The sequence below is a fragment of the Mobula hypostoma genome, chromosome 1, assembly GCF_963921235.1.
Source record: "Mobula hypostoma chromosome 1, sMobHyp1.1, whole genome shotgun sequence".
NCBI classification, from domain to species: Eukaryota; Metazoa; Chordata; class Chondrichthyes; order Myliobatiformes; family Myliobatidae; genus Mobula; species Mobula hypostoma.
This window is the reverse complement of record NC_086097.1, coordinates 78,900,636-78,913,159: the sequence shown is the minus strand read 5'-3', so window position 1 is coordinate 78,913,159 and position 12,524 is coordinate 78,900,636. Positions and strand designations below refer to the sequence as shown.

General features: G+C 45.6%; 2 protein-coding genes across 2 annotated transcripts in view; one reads left to right on the top strand and one right to left on the bottom strand.

The window, feature by feature from the left end:
* The window catches only part of rdh12 (retinol dehydrogenase 12), a 61,735-nt gene extending 53,607 nt beyond the window's left edge, over positions 1–8,128 (bottom strand). The window contains exon 1 of the mRNA XM_063051275.1: positions 7,967–8,128. Within this exon, the coding sequence (XP_062907345.1) occupies positions 7,967–8,043 (77 nt within the window). The 5' untranslated portion in view covers positions 8,044–8,128. The remainder of the gene's footprint in view (positions 1–7,966) is intronic.
* A 540-nt stretch (positions 8,129–8,668) lies between these two features.
* Positions 8,669–12,524, top strand: part of vti1b (vesicle transport through interaction with t-SNAREs 1B) — a 10,939-nt gene continuing 7,083 nt past the window's right edge. The window contains exon 1 of the mRNA XM_063051299.1: positions 8,669–9,238. Within this exon, the coding sequence (XP_062907369.1) occupies positions 9,142–9,238 (97 nt within the window). The 5' untranslated portion in view covers positions 8,669–9,141. The remainder of the gene's footprint in view (positions 9,239–12,524) is intronic.

The following is a 12,524-nucleotide window of genomic DNA, read 5'->3' as shown; positions in this document are numbered from 1 at the left end:
CGCACTCTATGGACACCACAACAAACTGCAACTGCCCTTCAAATCCTTGGAGGAAGAATTCAAGGTAACAAGAGCCAGAGAAGTGCTACAGTATAGGGACTCAAGTGACCCAAAGGTGGCTAGAGCAGGGATCCAAGTAAGTACTGGCAGGAAGTGGAGGGCAGAGGAAGTTGTTCAGGAGGCAGAGGCGAGGCTGCGTCACAGGAGGCTGGTGGGAGTGGTCACACAAGGCCGAGCTGGGCTAGGATCCTTTCCAACTCCCCAAATGGACACCAGAGGGAAGGAAAGGCGTCGTCTAGTTCAGGAGGAGGTGAGAGCAGTAGTGGAGGAGATGAGAGCCTGCAAGGCGGTGGGAATGAAGCAACAGGGAGCTTGGACAAGATGGGAGAATGCGGTTGAGAGGAAAGTGACCTGGGCTGATGTTTGGAAAGCCGAACCACACCGCATCCAATTTCTCATCCAGGCAGTGTACGATGTGCTTCCAAGCCCATCAAATCTGCACACATGGGGCAAGGCAGAGTCATCTGCGTGCCCACTGTGCTCCAAGCGAGGAACCCTGGAGCACATCCTCAGCGGCTGTGCAAGGGCACTTGGTGAGGGACAGTACAGGTGGAGGCATGATCAGGTCCCGACCCTCCAAGCAGACCATTGCCTTTGTCAGAGCTGGGGAGCAGCCAATACCTGCCAAAAGAACATCGGCAGGCATTCTGACCTCAGCAAGGAACTGGCAGCTGTTGGTGGACCTCGAAGGGCAGCTGAAGTTCCCCAACCCTGTGACCAGACATTGTCCTAGTGTCTGAGACTACTAAGCAAGTGGTGCTGCTGGAGCTGACAGTCCCATGGGAAGATAGCTTGGAAGAGGCCTTTGAAAGGAAGCTCTCCAGGTACACAGGACTGGTCAGCAACTGTCAGCAGGCTGGATGGGGAGCGAGGTGTCTGCCAGTGGAGGCTGGTTGTAGGGGATTCATAGCCTGTTCTTTAGTTAGAGCCTTCAGCATCTTGGGCATCGAGGAAGAGGAGAGCCATCCGCAGTACCACCGATGCGGCAGAGAGGGCCTCAAGATGGCTGTGGCTCAAAAGAGGGGAGCCATGGAGTCATAATTAGCTAGCCATCTGGACACAAGCTGGGGTCTGATCAGCCCCGGCTGGGTCACCTGGAGGAGGTTGTATGATGTTGAAAGACCTGAAACACCCGATGATTCCAGGAACATCACTGAAGATGTGTCCAGAAGCAGCAATAGATGTATGTACACAGTAGACATAGACATATTGATCACCCTCAAGAATCAACAAGTAAAAATTTTAAATTCAAAGCTTAAACTAGGGGGAAAGAAAGAAAACTAAGAGCAGCAGAAAAATACTGCTACTTCATTGGCAGACAGGGGCGGTCCCCGCCGCCCTTAGGCTTTTCCAATACCTTAGAACTCATCTTGCGAACAGATGCACAAAATAAATCGAGATAAAGCAAGATGCTCACAGACACGAGTTTAAGCTATGGCAGCTAGAATGTAATTCCGGGGGAGGAGCTTGGCTGCTCGGAGCACACGCTGCCTTTTTTCGTAACAGTGTTTTGTAACAGTGAGCTGACGTAAAGCGAACGTTCGGAAAACGGGGGCCACCTGTACTGCCAATCAACCTGAAAATAACGTCTGTTCACCACAAAAAATGAGAAAGTCTGCAGATGCTGGAACTTCAAAGCAACACCCACAAAATGCCAGAGGAACGCAGGCCAGGCAGCATCTATGGAAAAGAGTAAACAGTCAACATTTCGGGCCTAGACCCTTATTCAGGACTGAGAAGGAAGTGGGAATGTGCCTGAATAAAACGGTGGGGGGAGGGGGTAAAGGCTAGCTGGAAGGTAATAGGTGAAGCCAGGTGGGTGGGAAAGGTAAAGTGCAGGAGAAGAAAGAATCTGATAGGAGAGGAGAGTGGACAGTAGGAGAAAGGGGAGGAGGGGGCCTGAGGGAAGTAATAGGCAGGTGAAAAGAAGTGAAAGGTCAGAGTGGGGAATGAGGAAGGTGTTGGGGGGGGGGGTGGAATTTATTCACTGGAATGAGAAATCAATATTCATACCATCAGGTTGGAGGGTACCAGGACAGAATATAAGATGTTGCTCTGCCACCCTGAGGGTGGCCTCATCTTGGTGCAAGAAGAGTCAATGGATCAACACATTGCAGCGTGAATGGGAATTTAGAGAATTGGAAGGGACCTCAGTGAACTTCACAAAATCCCAATGGAAGCAGATGGATTAAATGCAGGAAAGATGATCCTTCTGCTGAAGAAGCCCAAAATCGGATATCACAGCCTGTGTATATGATAAGGAAAACTCGTTTCTCACCCCAAAGACTGGTGATCTTGTGGGATTTTCTAGTACTAATACCTAAACAGATCAAGGGGAGAAAACAGGAGTAGGTAGTGGATTTGGGATGATCAGCCACAATAACGGCATAGCAGCCTGGAAAAGCTGAAAGGCCTACTCCTGCAGCTATTTTCATGAAATGCTCTTTAAATCAATCTAGCCATCATCAGCAAAACCTAGATGACGGACTAACTCATCATTTAGATTTGGGACATATGCATTCATGCACACTCTTAAAATAATAAAATGTAGAAAAGGTGAACATAGGGCTGTTAAAAATTTGATACCATGGCACATCAAGAAATACCAGGGCAGTTATTTAAAAGGATACTCAAGTTTAAAAAAAAATTATGTAAATACCTTGTAGGACAGGTAGCAGCTGCTGAGATAGAAACAGTTAATATTTCAAGCTGAGGACCTTTGAAGTGAAACCTTACTGTTTTTGTTTCCATAGCTCCTGCTTAAATTGCTCAATATCGCCAGCATTTTCTACCCTTACACTTCATAGTTTTTATTACAGATTCCAGTATCTACAGCTTTTGTTTTGCTTTGCAGTAAGGTTTTTAAGAGCATCTTTAAAGGATTCAGGCAACTGAATCCACGGGCACCGATGGAACAATTACAGTATAATCAGAAGAATGCAGAGGCTGGATTGGGAAGAGTTCAGACCTCAGAGAATTTTAAGAATCCATAGGTGAAAGAGAGAGACGCGAGGCCAATGAAGGACTGAAAGAGAAAAGGTACAAATTCTTAATGGGTGGCTCTGAGCTAGAAGCTAAAATTGGTCTATAAGTGTAGGACTGAGTCATGCTGAATCATGTGAGAATGCTGTCCTTGGACTACAGTTCAGCATTCAACACCATAATTCCCTCCAGGCTTGACAAGAAGCTCAGAGACCTCAGCCTTCACCCTGCCTTTTGCAGCTGGATCCTGGACTTCCTGTCAGATTGCCGGCGGGTGGTAGAGTGGCTCCTTCACCTCTGCCCCTCAACACAGGTGCCCCTCAGGGTTCCGTCCTCAGCTCCCTCCTTTACTCTCTGTATACCCATGACTGTGTCGCCACCCACAGCTCCAATCTGCTAACTAATGAGGCAGCCTACAGCCTACAGAGAAAAAGTTATCACCCTGACACAGTGGTGTCAAGAAAACAACTTCTCTCACAATGTCGCAAAAACAAAGGAGCTGGTTATGGACTATAGGAGGAACAGAGACAGGCGAACCCCTATTAACATCAATGAATCTGGGGTTGAGAGGGTGAACAGCTTTAAGTTCCTTGGCATACACATCACCGAAAGTCTCAAGGAGTCTGTACACACCGGCTATATGGTGAAGACAACCACAACAGCGCCTCTTTCACCTCAGACATTTCAAGAAGTTTGGTATGGGCCCCCAAATCCTAAGAACTATCTACAGGGCACAATTGAGAGCATCCTGACTGGCTGCATCACTGCCTGGTATGGGAACTGAACTTCCTTCAATCGCAGGACTCTGCAGAGAGTGGTGCGGACAGCCCAGTGCATCTGTAGATGTGAACTTCCCACTATTCAGGACATTTACAAAGACAGGTGTGTAAAAAGGGTCCGAAAGATTATTGGGGACCCGAGTCACCCCAACCACAAACTATTAACATAGAACATAGAACAATACAGCACAGTACAGGCCCTTCAGTCCACAATGTTTGGCCAACCCTTAAACCCTGCCTCCCATATAACCCCCCACCTTAAATTCCTCCATATACCTGTCTAGTAGTCTCTTAAATTGCACTAGTATATCTGCCTCCACTGACTCAGGCAGTGCATTCCAGGCACCAATCACTCTCTGAGTAAAAAACCTTCCTCTAATATCCCCCTTGAACTTCCCACCCCTTACCTTAAAGCCATGTCCTCTTATATTGAGCAGTGGTGCCCTGGGGAAGATGCGCTGGTTGTCCACTCTATCTATTCCTCTTAAAATCTTGTATACCTCTATTATGTCTCCTCTCATCCTCCTTCTCTCCAAAGAGTAAAGCCCTAGCTCCCTTAATCTCTGATCATAATGCATACTCTCTAAACCAGGCAGTATCCTGGTAAAGCTCCTCTGTACCCTTTCCAATGCTTCCACGTCCTTCTTATAGTGAGGCGACCAGAACTGGACACAGTACTCCAAGTGCGACCTAACCAGAGTTTTATAGAGCTGCATCATTACCTCGCAACTCTTAAACTCTATCACTCAACTTATGAAGGATAACACCCCATAAGCTTTCTTAACTACCCTATCTACCTGTGAGGCAACTTTCAGAGATCTATGGGCATGTACCCCCAGATCCCTCTGCTCCTCCACACTACCAAGTATCCTGCCATTTACTTTGTACTCTGCCTTGGAGTTTGTCCTTCCAAAGTGTACCACCTCACACTTCTCCGGGTTGAACTCCATCTGCCACTTCTCAGCCCACTTCTGCATCTTATCAATGTCTCTCTGCAATCTTTGACAATCCTCTACGCTATACACAACACCACCACCAACCTTTGTGTCGTTTGCAAACTTGCCAACCCACCTTTCTAACCCCACATCCAGGTCGTTAATAAATATCACAGAAAGTAGAGCTCCCAGAACTGATCCTTGTGGGACACCACTAGTCACAATCCTCCAATACAAATGTACTCCCTCCACCACGGCCCTTTGCTTACTGCAGGCAAGCCAATTCTGAATCCACCTGGCCAAACTTCCCTGGATCCCATGCCTTCCGACTTTCTGAATAAGCCTACCATGCGGAACCTTGTCAAATGTCTTACTAAAATCCATGTAGATCACATCCACTGCACTACCCTCATCTATATGCCTGGTCACCTCCTCAAAGCACTCTGTCAGGCTTGTTAGACATGATCTGCCCTTCACAAAGCCATGCTGACTGTCCCTGATCAGGCCATGTTTCTCTAAATACCCATAGATCCTATCTCTAAGAATCTTTTCCAACAGTTTTTCTACCACAGATGTAAGGCTCACTGGTCTATAATTACCTGGACTATCCCTACTACCTTTTCTGAACAAGGGAACAACATTCTCCTCCCTCTAATCCTCCGGTACCATTCCCGTGGACAAGGACATAAAAATCCTAGCCAGAGGCTCAGCAATCTTTTCCCTCACCTCATGGAGCAGCCTCAGGAATATTCCATCAGATCCTGGGGACTTATCCATCCTAATGTATTTTAGCAACTCCAATACCTCCTCTCCCTTAATATCAACATGCTCCAGAACATCAACCTCACTCATATTGTCCTCACCTTCATTAAGTTCCCTCTCATTGGTGAATACTGAAGAGAACTATTTATTGAGGGCCTTGCTCACTTCCACAGCCTCCAGGAACATCTTCCCATCTTTATCTCTAATCAGTCCTACCTTCACTCCTGTTATCCTTTTGTTCTTCACATAATTGGAGAATGCCTTGTGGTTTTCCTTTACCCTACTCGTCAAAGCCTCCTCATGCCCCCTTCTTGCTCTCCTCAGCTCCTTCTTAAGCTCCTTTCTTGCTACCCTATATTTCTCAATAGGCTCATCTGGTCCTTGCTTCCTAAACCTCGTGTATGTTGCCTTCTTCCACCTGACTAGATTTTCCACCTCACTGGTCATCCATGGTTCCTTCACCCTACCATTCTTTATCTTCCTCACCGGGACAAATTTATCCCTAACATCCCACAAGAGATCCCTAAACATTGACCACATGTTCATAGTACATTTCCTTGCTAAAACATCATCCCAATTCACACCCGCAAGTTCTAGCCTTATAGCCTCATAATTTGCCTTCCCCAATTAAAAATTTTCCTGTCCTCTCTGATTCTATCCTTTTCCATGATAATGCTAAAGGCCAGGGAGCGGTGGCAGACAGTCCACCCTGCAAAAACTGATTTCAGGGAGATAGCACCATTAATTTGGGGGAGACTTCCAGGAGAGGTGGGGTGTCTGCAACAGAGTAGCTCCTTAGCAGCCAGCCAGCTAGTTTAAATAATGTTAGCTATCTAATGAACAAATGACACCTGTTAAACTCACCTCAACATGTCTTTTACAGTCTTGACCCACCATGGGCAATAGAAAAGTCACTGATGCAAACAGTGCAGCGAGCAACACGGTCATTATTTTTGACCCCTATTAGGCAGGGGTACACCTTAGTGTAGCATGGGGTGACGTGCGTTTTATATTTTCTTTTTTTTTGGAACACTCTGCCATGGCGTGCTCTCGCTCTCTCTCTCCCGTGGTCGCTCTCGCTTGCTTGCTCTCGCGCTCTCAAAAAATTGATTTCCGTGATGTTGTATATAATTTGCGGGCATCAGGGAGCCACTATTCATATGCGGGAGACTCCCGGAACTTCCGGGAGAGGTGGGATGTCTGCGGTGGTCACTGTCCCCCAGGTGCTCACTCACTGAGAGATCTGTGACCTGACCTGGTTTGTTACCTAATACTAGATCTAGTATGGCATTCCCCTTAGCTGGCCTGTGAACACACTATGACAGGAATCCATCCTGGAGACACTTAACAAACTCTGTCCCGTCTAAACCATTGGAACTAATCAGGTGCCAATCAATATTAGGGAATTTAAAGTCACCCATGATACAATCCTGTTATTTTTGCACCTTTCCAAAATCTGCCTCCCAATCTGCTCCTCGGTATCTCTGCTGCTACCAGGGGGCCTATAGAATACTCCCAATAGAGTAACTGCTCCCTTGCTGGTCTTGACTGTTCCAGCTGCTACCATCCGGGAAGCGATACCGCTGCACAAAAGCCAGGATCAACAAACTCTGAGACAGCTCCTTTCACCAGGTCATCAGACTGATTAACGCATGCTGACACAACTGTATTTACATATTATATTGGGTGTCCTGTTGTACATACTATTTATTATAAATTACTATAAATTGCACATTGCACATTTAGACAGAGATGTAACGTAAGAATTTTTACTCCTCATGTATGTAAAGGAGATAAGAAATAAAGTCAATTCAAGGACCTCTGGCGACCGGAAGCATCGGTCATAAGGTGGGATGCTTACGCTCGGCAGCAAGTAGCCAATCAAACGTAGGAGATGGTCCGCCCATGACCTGACCAAATGTTCGGACGTTCATCAGTTTAAACGTTATCCTTGGGGTCATTACAATGCCTTCCAGCGCAAAAGGGGCAGCTGTTCCACCAGTTTTTTTTAAATGTGCATTTATTACAACGCGGAATTAAGTTTTGGAGATGATTTGTCACAGTTACTTCACTGCGTCAAACCCTTTATTTAGAGCGAGAAGCGATTTGAGTGAAACATAAACAGGCAAATATTACCTACATTAATTCACTGAATAAAAATATTCAAAGGTTGCATTGAAGAATTATACAAGTCATAGCTATCCCTGTTTTATTCAATGAACAGCATGGACATCGTAAAACTATTTCACGTCAAGTGACTTTACACTGTGATATTTTAAACATAGTTTGAAAAACACAATCATCCAAATCTCCACTGTTATAGATTTGCTTCTCCAAAACTAAATGCAATTTATTTGCTGAAGACTGCAGATGCTAGAAAGGTAACTAATGCCTGATATATTAACACCCAACAAATGCTTCAAAATATTTCAAGGGATAAATACGAACCTGATATATGGAGCAAATGCTGCTAGCAGAAGAGCAGTAATTGCACAGATCCCGATGAGGCTTACGAAGAATGACATCCTCCGATTGCAGCACCAACAGACACAAAGAAGCTGCCGCTCACACGCTACCGGGTTTAAAACCTCGGGATGGAGGCACTGATACTACAATACCCAGAATACCGCGAGCGCCCGTCCCAGCTGTCAATCACAAAAAGTTGGCGAAGCATAGGGAGGAGCCACCTTCTGTGGAAAGAAGCGGGCAGTCGACGTTTGGGATTAAGATCATAGGTGAAGGGTGTCGAACCGAAATGTCCCCGTCCCTCCGCAGATGCTGCCTGACTTGTTAAGTTCCTCTAAATGCTGCCAGGATAATCAAGCACACGACCCACCCAGCTAACACACTTTTCGTCCCTATTCCCTCCGGGAGAAGGTTCAGGAGCTTGAAGACTCGTACAGCCAGATTTGGGAACAGCTTCTTTCCAACTGTGATAAGACTGCTGCACGGTTCCTGACCGGGGTCTGAACCGTACCCTCTAAATATCCACACCTGCCTCTCAGTTTTTTTGCACTACCTTACTTTCCCTTTTCTATTTATGATTTATAATTTAAATTTTTAATATTTACTATCGATTTGTACTCCAGGGAGCGCGAAGAGCAGAATCAAGTATCGCTGTGATGATTGTACGTTCTAGTATCAATTGTTTGTCGACAAAGTGTAAAGCAGTCAGTGAGTTGCACCAGATTCCAGCATTTGCAGCCACTTTCTTTCTCCAGCTGTCACTGACTTTTTGGCGGCTTCAGATTCAGTTCTAATCCACGTTAATCGATCTAACTATTTATTCCACTTCTCCTTTTGCGGATGCTACCTGGCCTGCCAGTTATTTCCAATCGACTGGAACTACAACTCCCAAGATGCGGCGGCCGGCCGGCTGGTTGCTAGGAGCCCGCGCGTCGGGTTAACGAGCCCAAGAACGAAGATCGGAAGATCGGAAATTAAGACTGAAGTGTGATGCCGACAAACTCTGCTTTCACTTTGCAAGATACGAGAGCAGGTGGCCGCTCCATTTTTTGCGGCAAGAGGCGGGGCCCGGTCAATCGGCGGCGATGCGGCAGCCGGAAGTGTGGCGGCTGCAGCTTTGTGTGTGGTAGCGGCAGCTGGATGAAAACATCGTGAACATGTCCTCGGAGGAGTTCGAGAAGATGCATGAGGCGTACATAGGGGTTTATGAGGAGTTGAGGAGCCAGTACGAACAAGTGACCGGGTGCTCAGGAGGTGAGTAACTGAGTATTCGGACCCCAACTTCCGCTTTTCATGGAGACGGAGTCTAGGCCGATGGAGCAAAACTGTGCTGACACTACGGGATGTGTTTACTCTTTGCTCGGAATGACAACAATAAAATACTGATTTTCCCTAAGCAAAGTGACTGCAGGAATCTGATGACAAAGCAGATTGAATTGCACATGCTGGAAATCTGAAATAAAATAGTATTTTCACAAACAAGAAAATCTGCAGATGCTGGAAATCGAAGCAACACACACAAAATGCTGGAAGAATTCAGCAGGCCAGGCAGCGTCTATGGAAAAGAGTAAACATGTGGACCTTTCGGGCCGAGACGCTTCATTAGGACTGGAATAGAAGATGAGAAGTCAGAGCAAGAAGGTTGGGGGTGGGGGGGGGGAGAGAAGTACAAGGTGGTAGGTGAAAGGTGAAACCAAGGTGAAAGCGGGACGGGGGGGGGAGGTGAAGTAAAGAGCTGGGAAGTTGATTGGGTTGGGGGGGGAGGTCAGAAGACCAAGGAAGAAAGGGGAGGGGCAGGTAAGGAGATAAAGTGTGAGAGGGAAACAGGAATGGGGTGGGGCCAAGTTACCAGAAATTTGAGAAATCAGTGTTCATGCTATCAGTTTGGAGGCTACCCAAACAGAATAAAGTGTTGCTTCTCCAACCTGGGTGTGGTCTCATTGCAGCAGTAGAGAAGGCCATAGAATGGGAATGAGAAGAAGAATTGAAATGTCCCGCTTTTTCAGTGAAGCTGTCTGCCAATCTACGTCGGGTCTCACTGATTTGCAGGATGCCACACCGGGAGCACTGGATAATGACCCCAACAGACTTGGAGATGAAGTTACGCCTCATCTGGAAGGACTGTTTGGGGTCTTGAATGGTATTGGGGGAGGAAGTGTAGGTGCAAGTGAGGCACTTGCTCCACTTGCAAGAATAAGTACCAGGAGGGAGCTCAGTGGGGAGGGAAGAGCGGAGAAGGGAGTGATCCCTGCAGAAAGCAGAAAGTGGGGGAGAGAGAAGGATGCGCATGGTCGTGGGATCTCTTTGAAGATAACAAAAGTTACGTAGAATTATGTGCTGTAAACTTCAAACTTCCGATAATTGCCTTCCTCTCCTTTTGCATTCCCCATTCCTGTTTCCCTCTCTCACTTTATCTCCTTACCTGCCCATCACCTCCCTCTGGTGCTCCTCCCCTTCCCTTTCTTTCATAGTCTTCTGTCCTCTCTTATCAGATTCCCCCTTCTCCAGCCCTTTATCTCTTTCACCAATCAACTTCTCAGCTCTTTATTTCAACCCCTCCCCTCTCCTGGTTTTGCCTGTCACTTATTGCCTTGTATTTCTTCCTCCCAACATCTTACTCTGACTTCTCTTCCTTTCCTGATGAAGGGTCACGGCCCAAAATATCAAATGTTTACACTTTTCCATAGATGGTGCCTGGCCTGCTGAGCTTCTCCATCATTTTGTTTGTATTGCCCCAAAATAACATTTATTGGAAATGCTCAGGTCATGTAGCATCTGTGAAGAGATCGGAAGATCACTGCAGATGTTGGAACTCTTGACCAACACACACAAAATACTGAAGGAATTCAGCAGGTCAGGCAGCATCAATGAGCAGTCGGTGTTTCAGGCTGTCTTCATCAGGGTCTATGACCAAAACGTTGACTTTTCATATCCTTCCATAGATTTTGCCTGACCTTCTGAGTTCCTCCAGTATTTTGTATCTGAAGATCATTGACTCTCTTGCTGTCTCCATACTCATTGCCTGACCCACTAACTTTTCCCAACATTTTCAGTTTTTCTTGTAACATTCAAAAGAGAGTGGAAACTCTTCTGGCAGTTCCCAGTGGATTCCACTTTATAAACTCTGCTTTTGCTGAGATTCAAAAATTATCATTCCAACATGCATTTGATATTTTTACTCCATAACAAACCATTTCTGACTACCTCTTTTATTTTCCACTCAAATAATAGTTAGTACTGATTCATTCCAATTCATCATGTCTTTGTGGCTGTCTTACCTTAAATTGGTTCCAGTCACTGCCAGGTCTCTTGTCTCAGTTTCTTTTCTGATTATTCTTCTAAACTCAAAGGTAAGCAGAATCAGGTTTATTTCCACCGGCATGTGACGTGAAATTTGTTAAGTTAGCAGCAGCAGTTCAATGCAATACATGATCTAGTAGAGAGAGAAAAAAGAAGTAATAATAAATAAACAAGTAAATCAATTACATATATTGAATAGATTATTAAAAAATGTGCAAAAACAGAAATACTGTATATTTAAAAAAAGTGAGGCAGTGTCCAAAGCTTCAAAGTCCATTTAGGAATTGGATGGCAGAGGGGAAGGAGCTGTTCCTGAATTGCTGAGTGTGTGCCTTCGTGCTCCTGTATCTCCTACCTGATGGTAACAGTGAGAAAAGGGTCCTGCAAGTCTTTAATAATGGACGCTGCCTTTCTGAGACACTGCTCCCTAAAGATGTCCTGGGTAATGAGTATGCTAGTGCCCAAGATGGAGCCGACTAGATTTACAACCTTCTGCAGCTTCTTTCAGTCCTGTGCAGTAGCCCCCTCCATACCAGACAGTGATGCAGCCTGTCAGAATGCTCTCCACGGTACATAGAAGTTTTTGAGCGTATTTGTCGACATGCCAAATTGCTTCAAACTCCTAATAAAGTATGGCCACTGTCTTGCCTTCTCTATGACTACATCAATGTGTTGGGACCAGGTTAGAGCCTCAGAGATCTTGACACCCAGGAACTTGAAGCTGCTCACTCTCTGAGTAATCTCCCCTCATAATACAGCCTCACACCCTCCCCCCCCCCATCATAGAAGTCAAACCTTTATCACAATATACTTTTCCTTGGAGGCCAGACATGTATAGGATAGTACTGGTGGCAACAAATCACTCTTATTGATTTAAAAAAAGGATTTTCACCACACAAAATATATCTGTACTCTTGCCATCCTCAAGGATTTATTTATTTAAGTGATGTGTATGCAACATGGACTCCTGATTCAGGAGCTGCATGGAAGGTTTAGATAGTAACGCAAGTGATTTGATTCCTTAATGTGGTTGGAGGGAGATCCTTACATCGTATTTCTGTTTTCAGAATCAGCTTTATTATCACTGACCTATGTTGTGAAAGGTGTTGTTTTGCAGCAGCGGTACAGTGTAAGACAAAAAAAGTATTAAAAGTTACAAAAATGAGTAGTGCTAAAGAGAAATAATGAGGTAGTGTTCATGGACCATTCATCCCCTCAGTACTAATCAATAAGCTTCAAA